Consider the following 25,793-nt stretch of genomic DNA (forward strand, 5'->3'; position numbering starts at 1 on the left):
TGACACAGCTAAAACTTGCTAGGTGCATTATAAAGTGTTACTATCATCTTTTTAATACCTTCATGTGATTTACACAAATGGCTAAACAAATTTCCAATCTGCAGCTGTGTTGCCAGATCACAAAAGAAAAGCAAGATCCAAATTAAAACATTTCATATATTTAACCATTTTTTTATGTCTTTCATATAATCAAAAAAGTAACAAATACTTTATTTTCAAATATCTACGTTTCACTATCCCAGAAGTTTTAGGAGTTAATGTCCTCCCATACTTTTTAATCAATTAATTTAAATGACTATTTCAGTCATTACTGATTTACTGGACAAGTATTTGTTTTTATACGAATTTCTACGCAATTAAATATATTTTATTAGAAAAATCTCCAAGGCGTTGCAATTATTATTATTATTATTATTATTTTATCTACTTGATTTGAGGTTTTGAATCTCAATGTCTTGTCTAATTTGAAGTCATCTTGACAATCCCTTTGAAGTTGGCAGCGGACCCGGACCCCAAGGCTCAGAACCACTGCTTATACTACCATAATAAACTAGGCCACAGTGGTTTATAATAAGAGGACATGGCAACACCAAACTGAAGGGAGCGCGAGTTTCTACTGTTTGTATCGTTTTTCAACGGTGGGCGGGCCCCGTGCCCCTCCGGCCAATCAAAGGCGTCTTCTGTTTAAATAGCCTTTGCTGTCAATCTTTTTTCCCCTAGCCAGTTTACTTGCGATCGCCATATTGGGTGCTCGCCTACTCGAATGACCCGTCTGTTTTTCTTCGGAATTACTACGAGACGTGTTCGGAGCCGCGCGCTGTTTTCATGACTTGTTTTCCACGCGCTCTAGTCTTTCTACACGCATTCGCGCGTTTGTTATGCGTGCGCTCAGCGATTCACTCGGCTTTCTTGGGAGGGTTCGCTTTTAGTTAGACTGCGTCTGGCTCGATTGCGACTGCGAATCTCGGACAAACTTTCATGTGCAAGATGTCAAAAGTGCGCGTCTCCAATGGAAGTCCCACGCTGGAGAGGGTGGACGCGAGGCAGGCGGACCACGCCAAACCGCCGGTCTGCCGAAATCTCTTCGGCTCCGGGGATCGCGAAGAGTCAGCCAGGGACTTTGAGGACCAAATGCGGGAGATGGAGAAAGCGTCCAAGGAAAAATGGAATTACGACTTCGCCAAGAACGAGCCGCTCGCGCCGGGCAACTACGAGTGGCAGGAGGTGGACGCCAAAGAGGTCCCGGAGTTTTACATCAGACCGCCTCACGTAGAACGGGCTAACGTTACCTCTACCGGGACTGTGGACCATAACGGGAACCACGATTATTTGTTGACGAAAACTCCCTCCCTGGAGAGCGTAGAGGGGGACTCTGACAGCGCGGAGACCGGGAGTCGGACGGACTGTCGAACGGCGCTATCTACGCCGAGGAAAAGATCGTCAACAGAGGATCGGGGTAAATGTTTTGCGAGTTCGTGACAGCGCAGTAGACAGTGCTATTTGCGCGTTGATCTCGGGGGACAAACGCTTTGCCCTCCTCTTGCATTTGCTTGCGAGACGGAAATCAATCAGTTTTCTAACACAGTCTTCATTCTTCCAATAGATCTTCCTTGCCAAAGCAAAAGACCCAACGTGCACGCGAACGAGGAGAACCGCTGTCCGGATACGACGAGTTCGCTCGAGCAAGCGCCCAGCAAGTCAGATCCCAAAACGTAAACAAGGTCAGAGTGAGTTTCGTGCGTAACGTACTGGTCCTGGGATGGAATTTGTAAACGCGTATGAAACATTTTTTTATTTTCGTATAAAAATTTTAAATGTCGCTGTTTGTTTGGTTGTGTTTATTGCTGTGCCTGTTTTATTGTAACACATTACTAATGTTTGTTTCTAGTCGATGCTGCTCCACGCGATCAGTCTAAACTATCCGGTTTGGCGTTTTAAAACAAAACATTCTGTCACCGCGCGAGTGACAGTCGACTCAAATGCACAACATTGTAGTAACACGTCAGCAGGTCTCTTGTAGGGTGTGTGTGTGTGTGTGTGTGTGTGTGTATGCGTGTGCGCGCGGAGGAGGGGGTCCGGGTTCACAATGCATGCAGGCATTTACTTGCGAGCAAAATTGTTCGCTTTCCGTTCCCAGTGCTTTATAATGCATTCTGAAATATTTTGCCGTTAAAGTTATTTAATGCATTGTGTGATTCTGAGTGACATTTTTGCTCTGGCTTTCGACATGTTATTCCCTTTGCTAATCAACTTTTTTTGTTCCCTGCAGAGAGAGGTGAAAACGCCTATTTTCTCCATCAAATACTTCAAGAGCTTTATGAAGTAAACAGGGACAGCAGTTGAAAAAACAAAAAACAAATCGAGCCTTGGAGAGGCTGTATAAGCACTGAATTTTTACACTAAAGTTTTGGCACTCGACAAAATATATATGCCTCAAAAGCAGATCATGTAGCAGTGTGCAATTGGAGTTGCTTCATTTGTTCTTTTACTACCTATGTATATAATTTCATTTTATATGTAGCACATTTAAATGTAATATTAAGATTAAAAAACAATCATTTATAAATGGAGTGCGTTTGACTTGAAGAATTGCTGTGCAGTTTTTAAACGTCTCCCTAAAATTAACCCTTTTAAAGTAAATATATATACACACACACACACACACACCATGCTCCTTTAATTAGGTTAAACAATCCCATTGTCTCAGTTTTGGCTGGCATTTATGTCAAGCTGCACAATCTTGGCCATTTTTAAGCTGCACAAATGTCACTGTCTGCATTAATGTCGTTCATGTTTATTGGTACTTAATATGATTTTCCAAGCCAAGGTTACAGCACCTGGTCAATTGTGTTTTTCTTTGAAGGGACTGTGACTCCTAGTGTGGTATTAAGGTTTTCACACTTCTTTACAGTATTATATCCCTGGGTTATTCCACTAATTTTCTGTTCTTTTATTTAAATTATTTCCTTTGTTATTTTGGCATAATTATATAAATTCTCATAAACTCAAATCCTACTGAGTACACATTAAAAAATAAATAAAGTGCAACTGTAGTGACCAATTGATTTGCTTTTTTTTGGGTCAATTTTATGTTTTTCTATTCATTGCTGTGTAGCATAATGTTTATATATATACATATATATATATATATATATATATATATATATATATATATATATAAATAATTTTTTTCTTTAACACTGGGCCATACAACTAAGAACAACATGAAGCTACTTTTTTGCCACAACATATTTGGCTTTCATGTTGAACATGACATGGCACAATGACAAAAATATGTATAAACCGGCAAAAAAACTAAATTAAGACATTACACAGCAAGTGTGAAAAACATATAAGTGTACCTGTGCATACTGCTTTGTAAAGAAGAGAAAAAAAAAGGATAAAAAACACTGAGGAAATTATACTAACTTATTTATGTCAAGCTTTTTGTCATTTAAGACTATCCAAAGTGGCATTTGTGCATTTTCTGTATGTACTTCTTTTTATAAGATTTTTTTTTCACAAATTTGTGCAAGGTTGCAAACTGAGCCTATTAAGACATTGATGTGGATTGTGTACTGCTTTATAAATGAGATGATTAAACCATAATGACATGGACACCTTCACCTGACTCCTTTCCATTATATCGTGCAGAAAAACCTCTGAATGTTAACACACTCTTAGGGGAAACTTAAATACACCACTCACACCCTGCATTAGCAAAAGCCCCAAACTGACTCTAAGCTGTGCTAATAACAGAAATACATTTACAACAATTTTATCCAACTGTTAAATACATCTCTCTCAAGTGCTAATTTGGTATGTGCTGGTATTTGGCCCTGTACAACCTAAAGAATTTGTGTTCTTTGTTTAGCCACCCACACAATATAAGCACCTGCGCACAAATACGCAATTATTTAATTTGAACTGCCCAGTTTTTTTATTTAGTGATATTAAACAAAGTAGGATGCAAAATGCTTTTAAAAAGTTTAATTATTTTCTGACCTACTGTAATACATGTTATGATTAACCTGCAATTAAACTGGTGGCAATATTTATTTTTAATCCTATTAGATTGTCTTCAAATAATGTGTGCCTGTAATATTTCATATGAAAAATAATAAATAGGAACAAGCTCAGTGCTGAATATTATTCTGAGATAGCATGTCAAAAAAGAAAACTTTGACTGCAAAATACTGCAACTGACCCGGTATGTTTTGAGTAAGCTGTAATATATTTCATAAACAGTGTTTTAAGCAATATAGCGCGAACCATTCATTCTATGTCAAATAGAACCGCTGTTTGGTCGCGCGTGTTGACTTGCACGACTGGAGATAACGTAGGCTACACGGTCACGTTATTCTTCTGCTACGTTATCATTGTAACACACACGATTTTTGTCAAAGCTATTATGATGCTTGTGCTCCTTTTGATAATTTAACTCAATGTGCGACAAGTTTGTGTGTAAAGCTCCTGCGTTTCTAACACACGACCTGCTGAGCTCCCTACTTCGATTCAGAAAAGAATAAAGAAAAGAAAAAAAGAAAAAACAAGGACACGTCCCATGCGGAGGGAAAAAAAGCCAAGATACTGACATACGGTTTGTCCAATCAGACAACTATTAAGAAAGACACACCACTTACTGCAGCCACTGAGATTGGCTTTGCGCGCGCTGAGGTTGGAGTAGCCTAAAAAGAGTGTGTTTGTACAGACTGTTCTACTCGTAAAGCACAACCCAGAATAAGAGCCATTGGTCAGACTGATATTTCTGCTGATGTTAGCGAAAGGGAAGGGAGAGGTGAGTTTGGCCCGAGGGTTAAATCGGATGGATCTTTCTAAAGCCCCGTCCTACTTTTCCTCAAAATCACGGCTGCATATAAGATGACGAAGCGCACATTAACACACAGCGCTCGCAATTTACACGAGGGCACGCGAAATTATTTTCCAAACAACTACTTCTTCTCTTTACTTTATCGATTCGTTATGAGCCATAATGTTTACCATGGGAAAGTGCTGGTGACAAAAATATGTTACTGTGCGATATACAATAGGGGGCTAGTTGTATCGTGCATGTTATCACCATGGGCCTATTCGCCGATTTAAACCGTGAAAAAGTTATATAAAAACATAATGACAGCAGAAATTTAAAAGGTTACACCCACCCACTTATTTTGGCCTACAAATCAGGTCTATAATTCAAATAAGTGACAGAAATTACAAAAATAATAAACATACATTTATAACAAATAAGAAATACAATTGTCCTAACATATATAAATAAATATTAATTTCCTGTGAAACTGAAAAAAAAAATACATTCATTGACTGGATGTAGTGAAGTTTTATTGTCTTCACTTGTTTATCAAACATAGAAATTTTAGCATTTTCTGGGATGTTAGTGTGGAGAATTTTTTTTTTCCAATTTAAGAATAATCAGTTTTGAAGTTGGTGTTTGATACCAAAGGGTAAAAACAGAAGAAGAAGAAAAAAATAAATAAAGAAACCCCAAATTTGTTAAATTGGACTTTGACTTACAGCGATTTATAAAATAAATATTTAAACATATCCACACTTTTCACACACTTCACTAAATTCGTTTTTTACATAATTTGAAAAACCTTTAAACGTTTGAAATTATTTTTTATTGACAAATGTAAATTCCTGCATATTATTTGTATTACCTTTATAATGAATTCATTTATAACTACTTTTGCATGTGTTGGAGCAGACAGTGAAGGAAAAGCACTCATGTGTCCAGCATACGTACATGAGGACTACCAGGATACACACCTCATGAAGCTGATGAATAACCAGAGTGTGCCAAGCATTTTTGCCCACTACATTATTCCCATACTTCTAATTCTGTAATTTCACTATTTTGATTACTTTAATATTATAAAAAATAAAAATTGATAATAATACTAATAAAGTCTCCAATTTTATAATAATACATCTGAAGCTTTATGATAGAATATTCAGTATAGGGTGGAAATCTTTAATACGAGTGAAAACAAAATTTATACTATCAGTGGTTATTTTCACAGAAACATCTTTCCACTGAAAATCATACGGGCTTGTGGTCAAATAAGTGAGAAAACCACGGTTGCTGACTTTGTTACACAGTCCTTCCCTTGATCAGACAATCTAAGTCCTCCTCTGGTCAATGAGTGATGAACTTCATAAACTGGCAGCCTGCCATGGCATGAGCCTTGGTAAACACTAATAGCAGGCTGATGAAATCAGTAATTTTAATACAAAAACAGCTGAGGGTTTCACATTTGCAGCTGTAAACCACAAATGACAACGCCCTTGCTTGGCCTATGCAGTAGTTAAAGATCCTGTACTAGTTATTAACTGGTTTTTTAATATCAAATTATAGTTAACCTTTTTGAAATCAAAGGATTAATTTCATCTATTACATGTCTTATACGTGGAAGGAAAAAAGGGATTTTTCTTTACCTCCTTTGCATTTGAGATGTCAGCCGTGGCATGATACTTGTGTAAGACATCTTGACTGCAAAAGATAATTAAATGTGTAAGACATAAAAGATAAAAAATAAATGTGTGTGTAAATACACACACACAACTATTATTAAGTATTAAGTATTTGTTTGAACAGTAAATGAAGCAATATACAATTTTCCAATACTTTATTTTTTCATTTTTCAATTATTTCTCAAGGTAATTTTTCATGGATGTATGAAGTCAGTTTCCCACAGGCGTTTTAGTGGTGTAGTTCACATGTTTCACAACTTTTGACAACCAGAAAGTGTCCATGGCTTTTTGTCTTCATTTTAAACGATTTCTACATACTTTAAAATCTAACAAACTTCATTTAGTTCAAAAAGTGTGCTTGTGTTATATTTGATAAATATTTAAGATAATTTCTAAAGTGTCCTAATGCGTTTTCGGTGAAATAAACATTTATTACTATAATGATACAAGCAGTTTTAAGGTACAGAACAACTCTAGGCAGGCATACAGATAGCAGAGATGGTCAACAACTCAACTTCTGACCTTCGAGTTGTGCACCTCGTAAAGGGGAGGATGATATCACAGCACAAAACTAATCACAGCCAGAGATGAGCTCATGTACTATATAGGATACGGGAGATTGTGCGGTGGTTCGTTCTTGTCTTTGCCGCCATTTATTTACACTTGCTGCGTTCGTGACTAATTACAGAGTCCCAATCTCTGAGATCAGCTCTTAGATGTGTGCAAGTTGTAATCACAAATTTCAACACATGCAACAATAAGGCGCAGAACAGCCAAACGTCCCTCCAGCTCTGTCAAACTTACACCACATTTTCAGGACAAAATTAGCTGAAGGCTAATTTAACAACCTTGCAGATAATGAGAGGAGAAGGATCGTAAAATCGGAAAATGTTTACAGCTGGCCCTATTAATAGATATTGCACAGCTCTGCATATGACCTCATATTTGGCCCTCCTTTTAGGAATGGAACCTTTGTGAATCTCAATCTTATTTTGGAAATGAAACATACCATCTGTTTTGCATTGTTATTAATTTGAGGGAGTTTTATGAGCCTCAGTGTTTTTTGTTTCTCGGCCTCTCTTTGCCCAGCAGTCATGTGTTTTGGCTGTCCTCTGCTCAACTAGAAACCTGTGTCGGCCAGGCAGAGAAACAACCTCTGGCAGATAGTCGGTCTTAGTTGGCCCAAAATGTGTCCAAAAGAAGGATGTAAACAGTTACCTTTGCCAGCGGGTTTTTTTGTTTTCTGGCTCTCAAAGCTCAACATCGTGCTGTGAACTTCACATGCATGTGTGTTTTTGGTTTGCTCTCAGTGTTGTACTCGTGGGGTCAACCAAATTTTTTTCCCCTTCCTTGTGCATTCACTCTTTTTATCTGTACTGATCAACTGGCTTTAATTTCTTTTATCTCATGCCATATTTTTAAAGGCAAAAGTGGGTGTAAGAGAGAGAAAAACAATTAGCTCTAATTCTTAAGGAGATCATGAGAGTGTATATATATATGTATGGGATCGGTACGCTTTTGTAATAAAAAAAACATTTATTATTATTATCAATGTTGAAAACAGTTGTGCAATTTTTTTTCAGGATTCTTTGATGAATAGAACGTTCAAAAGAACAGCATTTATTTGAAATATAATCTTTTGTAACATTATACATTACTTTAATGTCACTTTTGATCAATTAAATGCATTCTTGCTAGTATTAATTTCTTTAAAAAAAAAAAATTCTTACTGACCACAAACTTTTGAACGGACATGTATAATGTTAAAAAAGCTTTCAATTTCAGATACATGCCGTTCTTTTGAACTTTCTATTAATCAAAGAATCCTGAAAAAAATGCACAACTGTTTTCAACATCGACAATAATAATAAATGTTATCTGAGCAGCAAATCAGCATATTAGAATGCTTTCTGAAGGATCATGTGACTTAAGACTGGAGTAATGATGCTGGAAATTCAGCTTTGCCATCACAGGAATAAATCCTATTTTAAAATGTATTCAAACAGAAAACAGTTATTTTAACAGATTTTTTTTATAACTCAACGCCTGTGCCCATTTTCGGTTAACCGGGTGTGACGCGCTGCCAAGATGGCGACGGCTGACTCCGCCCACTTTGGCCTTCAAAAATGCTCTTCAGAAACCTACGGGTGACGTCACAGACACTACGTCCATATTTTTCTTACAGTCTATGGGTTTTACACAGTTTGACTTCACTTTCCAGTTAGTGTTACTGCAGCATGTTAGATACGTTGTTCCAGCGGTGCGGCTGGAGGAAATCTCAAAGGTCAAAGACCTTTCAAGGGTCAAGCTACCTCTCTTTGTAGGAATTAACAGACACTCTATGAGGTGACAAACAGCTACTGCTTAAAGAAGGGTGAAGGCTGAAGGTCAGTGTATATGACCTATGTGAATCAGCAGAGGGTAAATGTTTTCTTTTTACTTAAAACCATCAGGAGAAGGCCTTTAAGAGACGTGTATGGAGCAATCTTGATTGCTGTAAACTTTCACAGAATTTTTTGTTTGTTTTGTAAGTTTTAAACCTTTTTTTGCTAAATGCAACAAAGACAAAAAAAGATAAGTAAAAAAAGGCAGATTTTTTAATGCATGCAGGTTTATTACCAAGGTATCTCAAGAACAATTATGAAAAGAAAAGATATTACACATCCAGCTAACACAGTTGATTGATTTTTTTCCCAAACAAACAAACAAATACCCTACAGCACAACATTTTTACAGAAGGCCCATCACACCTCAGGTCTCTCAAGCTGATCTTGTTGTCAACAAAGCTAACTTACAATTTCACATTGTATCTCACTAATCCAGTTAGTGCTGATAAAATCAGGAGAAAGATCCCAGGTGAGAGGTCAGGTAAGCTAATTTGTAACTATGCTAATATTTAACAAAAATGGTATTTCAGAACGATTGTAGTATCTGGAATACTAAATGGTGGCATACTAAATACTAAGTAAAACGTGTAGGGGTTAAATGAAGAAGAATTTGTATTTTTTACACCCACTGTTGTGGTTCTCAGATCTCTAAACCCACACTAGAGGTCACAAACAAATATAAGCACCTGATGACACACTCTTATCAGCATTAGATACTTCATACTCTTGTGTGAAATCTAGTGTAGCCATCCTATGTCTTACACTGACTCTCAAATGAACTGTTCTGCTCAATTTAGAAATGATTAGCAAAACCTTTTGCTCTATTATGCTACTTAAAATAATGCAGAAGCTCAGAAGCCCATGCAGTAAGTTCAGAAGCTCAAGATTCACATTCTAGTTTGAACTGCACATGTGCTAATTAAGTTGACACTTTACTGCAGCCTCCTACGCAGGGTGAACTGAAACGTTGAATGCTAGCTCTGTAAAATGCCACAAGTAGGAGTAAAGAGATGTAGAATAAAGATGTTTAAAGGAATAGTTCACCCAAAAATCTTTTACTCACTCTCATGTCATTCCAAACATGCAAGTCTTTTTGTATTGTGGCGTGGAGATGTTTAGAGAAATGTCCACGATGCTCTTTTACATACAATTCAAGAGAATGGTGGCTGTCAAAAATGAACAAAGGCTCAACACAAACATTCCCGAGTCATTATTCACTGATAATCTTCACCACTCCTGCAGGTATCACATTTGTATATATTCAAATATGGCACATCAAAGGTGATGCTCCAAGTTTGCAACTAATGATGCTAAATTTATTTGGTTCACGTCAAGTCAAGTCATCCTCATTTATATAGCGCTTTTAACAATGTAGATTGTTTCAAAGCAGCTTTACAGAGATAAACATATCATTTAAGGTAACAGAGATTGGTTTGGTTTTATAGGGGTCTCATGTCTCATGACTGATCACTGCACCTAATTTGATTATGCGCATGTTTAAAATGACTCAAATGAGATTTTAGAGCCACAGCAAATGAGATATTTATTTATTTTCCTCAGACAAAGCTATCGTATGACTTAGGAAGACTTAGAATATAGCGAAAAAGTCACATGAACTACTTTTTGATGGTGCATGACTAGGGTTGGGAATCGAAAATCAATTCCAATTTTGGAATCAGATACTTTAGGTCAGGAATTGGATACTTGTTATAAAATTTAGAAATATCGAATCCTTTGTGTGCATTTTAATATGACCATTCAAGTGCAAGAAGACCCACGCAGCTGTTTTCTGTGCTGCACACACATCCAAAATGAGCATACAGGAAAAGTGATTTTTAATATGACTTTAAACCATTCAAGCGCAAGACCCGCACGCTGTTTTTTTTTGTTCTGCACACACATCCAAAACGTTCTCACATCATACAGTATAGTGCGCCATACTGAAATGAGTTCTCTTGCGTCTTTTTGCACTTAAACGGACAAACACGTTAAAATATCCTCGTAAACGTGTCAGTTACGTCTTAAGTGAACATAAACAGTTGAAAAAAAATGTGTAATAGTATATTGGATCCGTGCAGCTCTTAAAGTGACAGCAGCCTGATTTTCTGCTGCCGTCTCTATAATAACGTTAATCAAACAACAAAGACAAAGAGCAAGTTCACTCGCTTTTTTTTTAATTAACTTTTGTAACTATTTTTGTAATGAATATTTCATTTATAAAATGCAGTGTTATTTTAAATTTTTATTAAAGTTTCTGTACCTGAATACCATAAAACTGTTTATTTCAATTGTATCTTTGTTCAGTTGTATTTATTTGTCCGATTGCTAATTTGTTATTTTTTTAATTACTGAGTGTTTACTTGTCTTTAATAATGCTTGGAATTTATTTTAGTTAAGCAAATTGATTTTGCCATGTTATTTTAGCAAAAGCAAGAGTTCCTTGTGTAAGTATTCTTTAGCCTGTTGATTTTTGTTCATAGGATTCAGCTACAATGAAATGTTTTGCAGTAGACCTTATTCAGAGCAGCGCCATGACAGGTATGGAAGCTGGAAGGAATGGAAATTGTGTGTGGTGTCAACTTCTAGTTTGGGTTTTGACCAACATCTCAGAAGCCTCTCAATCTCAGAAGGCATACCTTCAAATCTTGTTTAAAGATATCTGGTCCCTTTTAAGCATTGTGAAAGAGCAGGACTATTTGGCTTCAAAGCAGCATAAAAAGAACAACTTTGCCTATGGTTATCTGATTGCTCTGCTTGCTGCACAAACACACAGAAGTCATTTAAAATGCAGACATCACCCACCACAGAAGCCCTTCAAGCCTACGGCAGCCACAGACAGAGTCTGCAAAGCCTGGCGAACACCTACATCTAACAGAAACCACTGATGTCTGTCTCACTGCTAAACCACAGCTCAAACGTCATGCCCAACACTGTGTAACAGCCCATGGCAGCCATGAGAATGATAATCACTGTCTATGGATGTGCAAAACTACATATTTTTAAAGTCAACTAGACAGAGGGTTGTCTGAACAGCTAGTGTATTTTTTGGGGGATTCAAGGAGATTCTGTATAATTAGGCAGGTTACAGGTTCACTTGACCCCAATAGGATACAAGCACACCGACACATTAAAGCACCAACAGTTAAACTATTGGATCTAAAAAATGCCTCTGTAATTGATTAGTCGATTATTGGACAATAACTCAACCACTGTTACTAATCCATTGTACATTACTCATCCAAACTGACCATTCCTTGTATTTTGTAACAGGATCTTGAGGGACTGTGGTGTGAGAAGCATGTGTTTAGGCTGCTGAGCCATCAAGAGAAACGAAACTGACACTAATGAAGCATCCGACATGCTTAACATCTATCTCTAAATCTAAAACTTGCTAAAATACCTGTGTAATTTTGACCCATTTCAAGTTTGATGTGGAGAATGTTTAGACGGCACTAATAACAGTGGTAGAAGAAGACGCACTTGTGTACAGCACACGTACCCGGCATATTCGTGGGAAGACAGACATCATATCAAACGGTCTAGACCTGCTCTACCTACAAAATTGTAATTATTGTGTATTCAGGCACCACTCAAATATAGCCGAAACAAAATGCTCGTTGACATTTTACAGCCCATATCATGATGATGACATATAACAACAGGCCTGCATGCTTGGGTGTGGTGTGTTTAACTTCAAATTTATTCAAGGCTTTCTAAATACATATTCACTCTGTAAACATTTGAATGTCCAGAAACCAACCTAGATGATTAAAATCCAATAAGGAATGCTCATACTTTTTAAAACGTTGATGTGTAACCCGTCAGCATTGGTAAACTGATACTGGTAAACAGATACTGTAAACTGCACTTCAAAAAGCGATCAAACACAGTAAAAATCTGTGATAAAAGTCCCAGGATATCCTAGCAACCACATTACAACACCCCTACAACCAACTTTAACAGCCTAACATAATGCAAATTTTGCATGGTCATGCACCACAAATCACACTCATTGACTCCTTAAAAACACTTCTGGTGTTTGGGCACATTCACTTTTATAAATTCACTTTTATAAATTAATAAATTCACTTTTGTTTACACACAGTAGTGGAATATATCCTGTAAAACATCCTGATTTAAAACATCAAGTCCCTCAAGTCAGTGTTCTCTCACATTTCTTGACCTGAGCGGACACTGTGACAAGTCTCCAATGCAGAGTGCTGCCCTCTTTTGGAGGTGACTGGGACTGTATTTCTGACAACATCTCTGGAATATCAGATCATACGAGAGAAGATCCGCAATCATAGCTTGTGTCAGAATGACGAAGGAATTCCTCAACGAAATCTACCTTATCTGTGGGCTGGGGCAATAAGAGGTCGTAATTACGGTTCAGCCCAGGATGGTGCAGGTAATATCATTCATGGCTTGAGCGCAGGATTCTCATAGCAAATAGAGATGCTTTTTTTTCTGTGGCTGAGTAAATAGATGAATGTCCCTGAATAGAGACCAGATATATGAAACCACAGTCTCCCTTTTCATTGCGTGGAAGAACATGGGGTTAGCTGCCAAAGGAACAAAAATACTACCAGCTTGTGGAATGTCTTGGCATTGGCGAATAGAGAAGCAAACTCATTATGAAAGAGAGAGAGAGCGAAAGAGAGAGGGAGGAAGTGGAAAAAAAATCCCCTCAGGATAAACGCCAACAGCCTCAAATCAAACTCTGGTGCAAAAGCGTTTATCTCATGGAAAGCGTGAAGTTTACCTAGCTACAAGTCAGCTGATCCGACATTTTAAATTTCTCCACTTCAACCCACTCCCTTTCTCTCGATATGAATAGTTCCTTAAACTGTTTAGTTCTTGTTTCTTTTTGACAATTAATTTTGACCTCAGAAAGCATTAAGGAAAACAAACTGAGGCTTAATCAGATACGTCTAATGTCTGCCATCGTGGTTATAAATGAAATACCATTATCATTTGGAACCGCAAAACCGTGACAGTATATGATACTAATAATTACAAACGCCACATAAAAATTCCTCGGTCTTACACAAACACAACAACAACAGGAAAGCGATCAATCAACTCTCCAGGATCTCTACACTGGACAAGCCTGGGCTTTGTTGCCTTTGTTTACGGACATGTTTGCACTTGTTCAGAGAGACTGTGGCGGAAGGGCTGAGTGATGGACGGCCAATTACCTTCTGCCTCTCATCCTGTCACAGTCTGAGGTGAACCACATGACCTTTGAAGAGGCTTGTCGCCCAGGGTGGCCATTGTTTCTTTTGAATGTTTCACACCAGAGAAAATTGCAAATGTTCTTTTTTTTTTTACTTCTAACAGTCCTTGAAGGGCTTCAAAGGGAGAATGCTGTCATATTTCCATGCACTGGTCTACATCAGGCTTTCACCAAATCTTTATACTTTATCTTACATCTTATCTCACAAATACACTAGTGACTTTTAAATCTCTTCTCAAAACTTTTTTATTTTAGGATTGCTTTTACTTGATTATTCATTTTATTTGTTTATTTTTGTATTTAAAGTGTGTAGTTTTCTCTGTTATGTTTGCCAGTAAAGCGCTTTGAGAAAACAACTTTTAAAGGCGCTATATAAAATAAATTTATTATTACATTTTCATGACGATGCAAATATCCCTGCTCTTGTCCGGGAATAGCAGAGAGTGAAAGTGCAACAGTTGTCAGTGCAACAGTCCACGTATACACTTCTAATAAATATGGTTCTCACACAACTTCTGATTGCTTAATTCCACAAAGTTCGGTTATTTACAGAATTGACAACCACATTCTGAAACTGATTTTACCTCTTAAAGATTCACATGAAATCAATGGAGCGTGTACAAAGCACAAATAACTAGTTGTTAATGCAGAGACTCCGTTTCTCGTTTTTGTGTAAAGCCATGAATCGCGAAGGGTTGCTATGATTACAACAGGACAGACTCTTCATTCATATTTATGTGCTGATTTTAGAATGAAAATTTAGAGGAATGTAGTGAAACTTTAGAATGTGTTAAGCAGAAGTTCAGGGCACCTTCAACCTTATTGGTCACTGAAAGCATGACTAAATGAGACTCGTTAGTTAAATAAATGCATAAGCAAAGTGATGATTAATGATTAAGTGCATTTACATAAACTTCAAAAGTTTGAACATAACGCTTCAACTGAAATCATACCAGTCTATTTGTTTGAAAAGTTGGATTAACAGACATATATTTTATGTGGGTACAATATTAAAAGACTTCGAGGAGGTACTAGATTTGACAAGGAACAAACTACATGACCATAAAAAAAAAAAAGCAAGTTCTTCATAGTACGAATGTGTGTAGTAGTATGAATGTAATCCAGCCAAAATACGCCATGTTGTCATTTTCATGTGACTTACAGTGTCAGGTGCAACATTTCATTGGCATTCACAACTCTTCCCTGACCGGTGAATGTGATTTCATCAAGTACAACATGTTCCTGGATGTTCCTGGATCAACATCTTTGTTGATCCTGGAACAACATTCCAAACAACCAATCAATTTTCAGGGACAAGTTTACAGTTTATGTCAAGTTTAGACTTCCAGGGTTAGGTGCTTCTACATAAGTTACTCACCCATTATTTCCCTCTGATTTAAGGGATAAGTTATGCGTTATGTTAGGTTTAGGGGTAAGTTAGGATTCAATTTTTGTACTGAAATGTTGTTCCAGGATCAGCAAAATATGTTGATCCAGGAACATGTCTTGGCAAAATCACGTTGACCATATTGGGACGTAGGGAAGGTGATTATAGCTTGGCTTTATCATGTGACCAATGGCAAATAAAAAAATGGCCTTTACAGCTGGTATTATTTGTTGAGATTGACATTTTTATCATAAGTACCACTACTTTCATAACTTCAACAGTGGGGGGAAAAAGGAATTTGATTGAATGTGTATTTCTCCTCCAGATTTACAAGGTGCAGTTTTACGTTAGCAGATGACACATACATGTCCCTTTTACTCTCATAGGGTTCACTAAGGAGTGGAAAAATACAGAGTGTGTCCAAACCTTTATCAAAAAAAAAAAAACGATTGTAAAAATATTGCTGCAAGCTTGTGGTTGCTTACTATACTAAAGGGTGTTGCCCAGACACAGAGTAGCTGGGTAAGAAAAAGTTGCCGATCCCTACAGGCTATTTCTAATTAAACTGTCTTTTACTATGTAGCGTGATATCGCATCAAGATCATACAGTACCTGCACAGTCAGATCTGCAATCCCTGAATGAATGCTATTTTACTCTCGACTCCCTATTCAGTCCAAACTGTATTTAAAGACGTTCCACGAGCGGGAGGGGCTAAAAATGTCCCATTTACCCTACGAAAATAAAATTCAACAGAGCTTGAAACCCAAAAATACATCAGCTGAAAAGATTTCAAAGGGAGGGCGCTAAGCAAACAAACAGAACTGGAGCGATGTAGACGGGGTGAAAGACAAGAGGGGAGTAAAGAGGCCTTGCTTACAAAGAAAAATAAATCACACAACATTTCAAAACACAACAGAAGAGGGCCTGTTTGGCTCCTTTGATTTTACGGCCACGGTTTTCTCTGTGTCAGCAGGGATGCGGCACTTTGGTGACAAACATGCCTCAGAGCTGCTCGAACAAAACCATCAAAACCCCATCTCCACTCGGGATCTGGATCGTGTTGTGCTGAACAGATGAATTTGCGTTCCCAGTACAGCTGACTTTGCCTGCTCTTGGCTTTATCCTTGACTTTTGGAGACCTAAATTAGAGACAGGCAGCAGACTCTGTACTGAGGGTCCGGCCAAAGCCTGGGGCGATATGGGGGACAAGAATATTCCAGAAAAGCGTCAGATGAAAGGGCAGCGTTCCTGTTTATGGAGGGTCTCTTTCAGAGGGCTCAAGAGCAGCTTATAAACTCCCTCTAATTCAATTAAGCAGCATTACAGCAGGCTGACTGGAGCCTCACGTGAAGAGAGACACAAGCAGAGAGGGAAAAACAATGAGAACAATGGAAGGGAGGGGGTGTTTTATGTTGCTCTCTTTCTCCCTTTCAATATCTAAAGAATATTTCCAAGTATTTAAACTCTAGATGCTGAGACTCAAGTGAGGATTTAGTATCTCTCTCTTGAAGGATTAATTCATCCCCTCAAAAAATTGGTAACACTTTACTTAAAACCTTTATATAATGCATTATAAAAGTATCAGATTATTTCTTGTAATGCACCTTATAATGGATTGTTTGGTCTCATTAATAACTGTAAACACAATTATAATAACAGTATTATACTTGTTTCGCCTTTAACACACAACAATCAACTAATTTCAGATGTAACAAGGAATCTGCAAATAATATAATGCATTTTAACTTTGGTTACAATTATTTATAAAAAGATATAATGCTTTATAATGTGCATTATGAATGCATAATAATAATGCATAATAAATAATGGCTTCAAGTAAAGTCTTACCATAAACTCAATACAACACAAAAAGATGTTCATGCTGCTCTTTTCCATATTATGAAAAGTGAATGGTGTCAAGCTCCAAAAATGACAAGCTCCAATGAAAGCATCATAAAATTATCCCCTCCATATAAACTATTCCAAATCTTTTGAAGCCAACTGACTCATTATAAGTTGCCATTTCAAGAAAAACATCCCATCTGCTCATCTATTTGTGGAATTTTGAATATGCACATATTCATTGCTTTTGCTTACGAGACAACCAGCAGTGACATTGGCCATCATTGATATGCAATCTGGCATGACACATCCGTCAATACAATACAAACGTCAATGAAACTTCATTGCTATGGCAGAGATTATCAGTAAAACAAGCTAGATTTTATTTATTTTTTTCTCACACAAAGCTATTGTAAGAATCCAACAGACATACAATATATGCATATGTTGTATGAATAATTTGTGGAGGTTTTTGGTTTATGGTGGTTTTTATGTTCATTAAACTCCTTTTGACTTCCATGGATGAAATTCAGTCATACAGTTTTGAACAACATGGGCGATAATAAAAGTTTATGTCATTAATGGCTTGAGCACAGGATTCTGATAGCAATTACAGCTGCAAACCTTACAGTTTACGGATAGATGCAATAAAAATGTTTTATATACTGCATGATCTGTATGAAACTGTATTATTAGCTCGGTGGTTTCCAATAATGAACATTCATATTATTAGATTTAAAAATCTGGCTCTACTTTCATAACTTGGTCCTTCTGTCGAACAAATTATTCTTAGTCACATTTTAAAAGCATTATTATGCTTTGGTCTATAAAACGTGCATCACAATTTTTTTTTCTAGTTCACGTTTTCTAGCAATCTCAATCTCTAAAAAAATCTCAGCTTTTCACGACTCTTGTGCTTGGATGCATTAGGTGCAACTTGTGATTATGTGCATTTCACATAAAGGGGAGAAGAGTTGCTGTGTGAGAAATGTTCACAGAGAAGTTTGACCTGATTTACTGTAAGTACACAGGTTTACCGCTTGTACACTATTTTGGAATGTAACACACCTTGCCATAACCGGCGCATATCAGCTCTGGAGGCGCTTTAAACACTACTGTAACTACGCTGTGTCATCACAGTACCGGTTCTAGCCCGAGTCTGATAATGACAGTTAAGAAGAACAAGCTGATTAATCTGAACCACCTTCACAAGCAGGACTTGTGCAGAATGTTTCACAGTGGTAATTCTTTATTTTATACCTCTCTTACATTTCAGATGTAATGTTATAGCTCTCATTTATAACATCTGACCTGCATTGAACTGCATGGTTCAGAAAGCAGTCATTAGAAAAATGGTGAGAACACAACAAAAGTTTGTGGTTGTACTGGTGAAAAATAGTGTTAAATATACATTTTAACCAATGTTTCCTAAGAAAGGCCAGAAAAATTGGGTTTAGATTCGGGGTGGAAAAAAACAGCATCTCTTGGACATGGCAACAACACTACTAATGCAACTCAACCAGGCCTCTTACGTTTTTTTGTGTTTTTGTCTTGGGTGGGAATTATTTAAATGAGGAATATTGTGATGTGTATGTTCCCGGAAGTAAACTCAAGACTACAATGGAGTCATTTAAGGAAGGCCAGAAACAGTGCTTACTGATATAAAGAATAACTCCCTTCGGAGTGGACTTTGTAACCTTTTCGTGTTCTAACGGCAACACTAAAGACATTTGAAAATGTAAAAAAGCCTAATAGGTCATCTTTAAATAAAAGTTGTGATGCACACAGACCTGACTTGACACAAGAAGCCTATTGCATTAGCCACCCTAAAACAATCACAAATGTTGCCTATTGCGTTGGGTCTCGCTACTTTTTAGCAGTTCATGCCATGAGCTCTGTGTTACACTGTTAAATTGACAGTATGTAACATGAACACTGTAAAATAAACTGTTACCTAATCACATCTGATGTGCTTGTACTGATATGGGATCTATTTGACTCAAGTCAGACTGGTAAGACTGATAATACTGTAAATTGGTACTAGTATAAAAGTATTTAATTTATTTTTAGCACACTTAATGTGAAGAATACAAGCTTAAAAATGGCTCTCTGGAGAGATCCTTTGTAAACATGAGTGCTTGCTCAGATCCATTATACGTGACAGAGATTAGATCTCGTAATATATAGAAGCAAATAACACTTATTATGCTGACATGTGGTAACTGGAACAGAAACTGGGCAAAGGACCAGAATGTTTCCTGTAGTGGGTACATTCCTTACAGAGTACCCATAAAATCCTTATCACATTAATGGCATATAGATGTGTAAAACATTGCAAGTGATAAAACCTGAACACGCACACAACACACAGGGGTTAGGCAGAGAGCGTCAGCATAGTTTCTAACGCCAGATAAATAAATAAATATTATTATTATAACCCTGCAGGCCAATAAGAGTGGGAATATTTTCAGTTTCAGTTATTTTACAGTTTTATTTATTCACACTGATTCCAAAATGAATTTTTATTTTTTAGCAATAGCTTAGGGCTCAGTGGATTTCATTGTGTAAATCCTTAAACTATTGCTGTCAATCAGCTTGTCTTGATTTTAATGGATGATCTACAGTTAGTGTTGAATGTGATTCCTTTGTAAATACCCTTTGATTCCCTTTAAATACACTTTGTTTGAGGCAGAATGTGGGTTGAATGTTGTCTAAGATGATGTAAAATAAAGCCTATTGAGCCTTTCTGTCCTTGGCTGGTAAACGCTTTTTAAGGCTCTTTGGTTTGTTTGCACAATGTATGAGCACCATTTATAATAATAATAATAAAAATATGTCACAGCAGATGTGCATGTTGCACTCGACAGCACTTATCTACAACAGTAATGTGTCCTGCTAATGCTTTCATTAAACAGAAGTAATACATAATTAAAATTGATAAGGCATATAAGAATGTGTTTATTATTATAAGAATTTTCCTCACGCCTACAGCCCAAAGTAAAAAAAAAAAGATATTTGGTATCACATTTAAAAACGGGGCTAGCACCCATTAACAGAAAAAATGCTGATACCAGTTTACAACAGACATTAAATATTTGCTGGCTGTTATCATGACACTCTTCCGTCTGGGCCAAGGTTGCAGACAGAGAGGAGACTCTAAATGATTTTATGATTATACTTGGAGCACACACCTGCATTAAACCTGGCAAATAACAGACAGTAAACCTTAGGAGTCATGCAATGCTGACTGGAGGAGTCTGACTTGTCCCTAAATAGGGGAAGTGCATTAGCAGATACAGGCTTGCTCTGCGTGCAAGCAGACCACAGGAGACCAGAGGCCCAGGTAAGATTACTGCTTGTATGAGCAGTGTGGGGCAAATCTCTGTGCATAGCCAAATCTTGAGAGGTAAACCATACAGGGCTAGGGCTCTATCTGCTGTTTCACCACTGAAACATATATAAGCAAGGTTCCAAAATCTAGTGAGCTGCCTCGCTGCCTACATAGGCAGCATTTTGGAATGCTCTATACAGGCAAAAACATCACAAACACTGTTCCACTTTGCAATTGATTTCAATAGAGTGCAACAGTATCTGGCCTTGGTTTCGGCAATATTTTTTCCATTGTGATTTTAAAATAGTCTTGTTTAAGATTTATAAGCCATAACCCAAACCAACCAGCTATGAGCCGAATCACAACATTTCAAACTTTGATTTGAAGCAAAAATGTATTATAGTATAATGTTAATATTTTAGTTTTTTTCCAAAAATAAGCATATTATGCAGACACATATTTAAGTAGTTTCAGAGTGTAGGAAAACTGACTCCATGTCATTCGCAGTGCTTCATGGGAGTGGGTGGCGGCTATGTGATTGACATGATGTACTGATCGCGATTCTCTGATTGGTGGAGATTTCTCTGGAGAATGTAGTTTTTCACAAGGAATTCCACTGTTGAACATGATTATTTAAAAAAAGTTGAAATAATGTGTGCTGATGGCTTCAACAAAGGCATATACTATGGATTAACAACCTTGTATGTCACAGTAGTGTTCTTTAAGTAATCATTAAAAATCAATTCCCCTATGGAGAAAATGAACCGAATTTTTACTTAAAGTTGTACGTTTTTAAATTTTTTATTCTTTTTTTTTACACTTTTTTAAAAAAAGTTAATAGACTAAAATCTACAAAACTCAAATTCCAATTAGAAATTCAAAGGGTTATATTAACAAAATTCTGGTAGAACATCCCATATTAATGATTTGAGACTCAGGGACAGTTCACACTTCTCTCTCATTTCACAGTGCTTTGATCCTGAGGATAATTGACCTCATAGAAGACCTTTATGAGTGTTCATCTGCTTAAGGGTGCCATTAGAGGAGGGTGGAGAAAAGAGTGGTAGGAACTTTCCACAGCAAAAAAAAAAAAAAAAAAGGGAGGATGAAAAAAAGGGAGGGGTTAAATTGGCTACTATATTTGTTGACTGGTCATCAAGATGTCATGGCACCCACTCCAGATTTGAAATTCAGAGAAGAGGACCCGTTCATCCTGTTACTCAAAGCACAAAAGATGGAAAAACGCCCAAAAACGTCAGATATGCTGCTTCTAATCATCATTTACTCACGCTCATGTTGTGTCAAACCCATATGACTGAATATGACTGACTGACAGGGAGATATGACTGACAGGGACATATGACCCATATGTCCCTGATCTGTAAATCTGTAAATGTCGTCTATTCTGACTAAACCCAACTGTGATACTTTTATTCTCATATATTTCTATTTCTATTTTTTATTCTTATAATTTGTAGTATTATGTTCTTGTTGTATCTGTATTTGTATATGTCCACTGGAAGCCTCAGTACCAAAACAAATTCCTTGTGTGTGAAAGCACACTTGGCAATAAAGCTCTTTCTGATTCTGATTCTGATGACTGACCTTCTTTCGTGGAACAGAAAAAAGAGAAACTTTGAAGCTTTCAAATGTTAAAAAGGACACAGAGTATACAAATAATACATTAATTGTATTCCTTGTGATTTCTTCTTTGTGATTTATTAGCCCTAGCGTGACGCCATCTTGTTTGTTGCGTTTCCCAAAGAAACTTTCACACGCTCAAGGTCTAGTGCGATCAAAGCTTATAACATTAGATTACAGGTCATCTGCAAACGTATTATAGTTTAGACTGAAATTTTGGTCATTTACAATTAATCTTGGCATCTGCTCAGCCTTTTCTTGGTGTGTTCTTGAGTTCAAGAGATGTCATTATTGAACTAAAGATGGTTGACGTAGTTTATAAAATCTGTCTGAATAATGTATTAAATCCGAACAAATCTCAAGCTCAACTCTCTACATTGCACTTAGGAAAAGAGTTTATTCAAGGGTTTATTTTTGCAAAAAGCATTGTTCACAAACATCATGTAAATGTGAATACTGCTGTTCTTATGCAGTTTATAGGATTAATAGAAAGCAGTTTAGCACTTCTGAATTTCTGCCGGAGAACGAGTTTAATGTGGTTTAAGTGGCTTTCCTACAGTTTTTTGGAAAAGTGTTTATGTGCGTAAAATATCTAAAGTAACAGAAATGCACTGAAAAAGCATCTTACTGATGTGATGCATGTATACGCAGGTTAAAAATACGCCACTAACATAGTGCATCGAAACACGACCGCTGCTTTCGTGTCTTGAACCACTTGAACAGCTTTCGCAAAGAGGTTTGCTGGTGTGCTATGTAAAACAATCAGTTCACAAAATGTTCTGAATTATTTCACAAGTCAGACTGATCTAGTTCTCAAGTTCAACTCACTGACTCTGATGATCTGGTTAACAGTCCACTGAAATGTCAAATCATCAGTAAATAACTAACAATTTACTGATAAATGTGTTTGTTTTTAATTTGTTTGTCATATAAAGCTTCAGAAGCTTGATCAAAAGCCGCATGGACCCTTTTTATGATATGTGCTTTTGAGTCATTTGAAGCTTGAAAGCAATTCTCAATTCACTGTAACTGCACGGAAAACAGCAAACGGCTATATGTTATTAAAAAGGTCTCCATTTGTGTAAAAATATATCCTTTGGAATTTATCCAGGTTTGTAAATAAAGTAAATGATCTTATACTGATATACGTCAGTATATAAAAGATATAGTACCAATATATTGTAATAATGAGGCACGTGTACGGAAATAACAAAAAAGGCCGGCAAAGGCATCAGCTAAAAGTAGAACCAAAGTGCTCTTAAAAGTAACACACGGCATAAGTGCCCAAAATAGCTGACTGCTCATTCAGAAGAACAGCTCCACACTGCAATTATACCACTGCAAGTCCCTGGAACCCCTAAAACGCTGCCTGTTTTCAGATGTTATCGGATGACAGATTTATTCTTTATTAATGATAATGATACCCTAAGTCACTCTATTTTCAGCCAGTCTTGGTTATTTCCAGACATATTTAGCACTGGCAAATCCGGGTGTTTTATTTCCACAGAATAGTTGATGCTTAAAATCTGAGCTGAAACCACAGACCACACTATGGCACTACGTAATGCCTGATTAAAGAGGGGAAAAGTGTAGGCCGAGCGTGCAGAAGGCAATCCCTTCATTTGGTACCGAAGATGAAGCAAGTGGTCCTTCAGCATTAGCTTACCCCAAATGATCTTAGCACACTGTGCGACAGGGCTGGACGCCAGGTTTTCAGCGTACAAGTATGCGCAAAAAAAGTATGTGGAAAGAGAAATCAAGGGTCACCCAATTCTGTCGGGAAGCTTCAGGCGCTTTTCAGTTTTTTCCTGAAGTGTCTTACAACTTATCAATCTAAGGCCTTGTCAGTATTTGGATGGACGTGGCCAGTCTGAGACAAATGCTTATAAGTCACATGTGATATCAGAAGTGAAACCTAGTGTCCTAGTTGTGGTATCATAACTAAAGCAAATAGCTGATAACAACTGATGCTTAAAACTTAATTACGTATAAAGATAAAGGACTATAAAGTAATTATATTTGCTTGCCACACATGATTTCCATCTCTTCAGGATTATAAGTTTCAGTTCTGCTGTAAACTGACCTATAAGCACAAGAAAATGAAACTAAATGAGTTCTAGACAGACGAGAGACACTTAAAGCATCTGACAAATTCTATAAGCTATTTGTGTGCAAAAAGAGTGTTGATAAATCTCCCTAGTCACATAATACTATGAAATGATTGAGATTTTGGGCTGTGCCCTTGGCACAGTCAGCTCTTTGGGTGTTGCCTCTGCAGTTTTGGCTTAGTTAATTGAATGACTTGCTCTACTGGACTTTCCAGCCTAGTGACATGCTAAAATTAGGTTTTACCTTCTGCTTCAGATACCTCTATCTGCCATTAGACTAGGATGCATAAAGGTGGTTTACAATTTGGGGAAAATTCACACAATGTTAAATTAAACAAATAAATCTTCACTTCAAATAATTAATTCCCAATCACTAATTCTTTATGGGTTTTCCAGTAGAAATATCTTAAGATACCATATTATATAAGTAATTAAAAAATGTATTTTTAATTTTAAGTAAAATAGTTTATTTTTAAACCCTAACTGCACTAGATTTATTAAATTATTATTTATTAAATCTATGCTTGAATTAAGAACAAACAAAAAAACTATTTGCCACAGAAGTAAAGAAAAATTCATTACATTTATCAAAAGTGACAGTAAAAACATTTGTTACAAGACATTTCTATTTCAACTAAATGCCGTTCTTTTAAATTTCCTCAACTTAAATTCATCAACTTTCTATTGTATCATGGTTTTTGCAAAATTTGTAAGCAGCATAACTGCTTTTAACATTGAAAATAAGAAGAAATTAAGGATCACGTGACACTGAAGTCTGTAAATTCTGCTGCTGAAAATTCAGCTTTGCCATCACAGAAATAATTCATATTTTTAAAATATATTAAAACAGAAAACAGTTATTTTAAATTGTAATAATATTTCACAATATTACTGTATTTTTGATCAAATAAATGCCTTGGTGAGCATAAGGTTTCTTTTAAAAACATTTTAAAAAATCTTACCGACCCCAACGTTTTGAAATGATGCTTAGATTTTTTTTTTTTTTTTAATTAAGCAAATTCATTTTATCAGTACACATGTATCTTTACACACATACTTAAACGGAGGATTGCTAAACAAGAATCGCATACAGTATGAAGCAATTATCATGACATAAATCAAATTTTTTCTGCCACAGTAAGTTAATGATTTGCAGCTATGCAAAATAAAATAAACACAAGCATGCCTCGGACGCAGCTTAGCCATAAATTCATGGGTAATTTTCTACTGGCAGCTGACAGCTTGCATCTATTAGAAGTTGGAATGGTGCCGATATGCCAACTAGGTTTCACAAAGGTGCAGAGAGAACAATGTAGGTCAGTCATGATCATGACTTTGCCCAGCGTCAGTGAGAACGCTGCTGTT

The 25,793-nt window shown here is 36.7% G+C and overlaps 1 protein-coding gene and 1 long non-coding RNA gene across 2 annotated transcripts in view; one reads left to right on the forward strand and one right to left on the reverse strand.

Annotated features, from left to right (window-relative positions):
- Positions 1 to 25,793, reverse strand: part of LOC143741809 (uncharacterized) — a 69,798-nt gene that overhangs the window by 2,701 nt on the left and 41,304 nt on the right. Inside the window, exon 5 of the long non-coding RNA XR_013205238.1 lies at positions 6,460 to 6,514. This is a non-coding gene — a long non-coding RNA (uncharacterized LOC143741809). The remainder of the gene's footprint in view (positions 1 to 6,459; positions 6,515 to 25,793) is intronic.
- Positions 715 to 3,061, forward strand: cdkn1ba (cyclin dependent kinase inhibitor 1Ba). Its single transcript, XM_077234267.1, has 3 exons — positions 715 to 1,456; positions 1,604 to 1,721; positions 2,270 to 3,061. The coding sequence occupies exons 1-2, from the start codon at positions 979 to 981 to the stop codon at positions 1,714 to 1,716; spliced, it is 591 nt and encodes a 196-aa protein (XP_077090382.1). The 5' UTR covers positions 715 to 978; the 3' UTR covers positions 1,717 to 1,721; positions 2,270 to 3,061.

Source organism: Siphateles boraxobius, unplaced genomic scaffold (genome assembly GCF_051911475.1).
Source record: "Siphateles boraxobius isolate OS27281-9 unplaced genomic scaffold, OSU_SipBor_1 19, whole genome shotgun sequence".
In the NCBI taxonomy this organism is placed as follows: Eukaryota; Metazoa; Chordata; class Actinopteri; order Cypriniformes; family Leuciscidae; genus Siphateles; species Siphateles boraxobius.

Coding starts and splice junctions, on each gene's coding strand:
- cdkn1ba (XM_077234267.1), top strand. CDS start 979: ATGTGCAAGATGTCAAAAGTGCGCGTCTCCAATGGAAGTCCCACGCTG. Junction 1,457..1,603: donor ATCGTCAACAGAGGATCGGG/GTAAATGTTTTG, acceptor TTCTTCCAATAG/ATCTTCCTTGCCAAAGCAAA.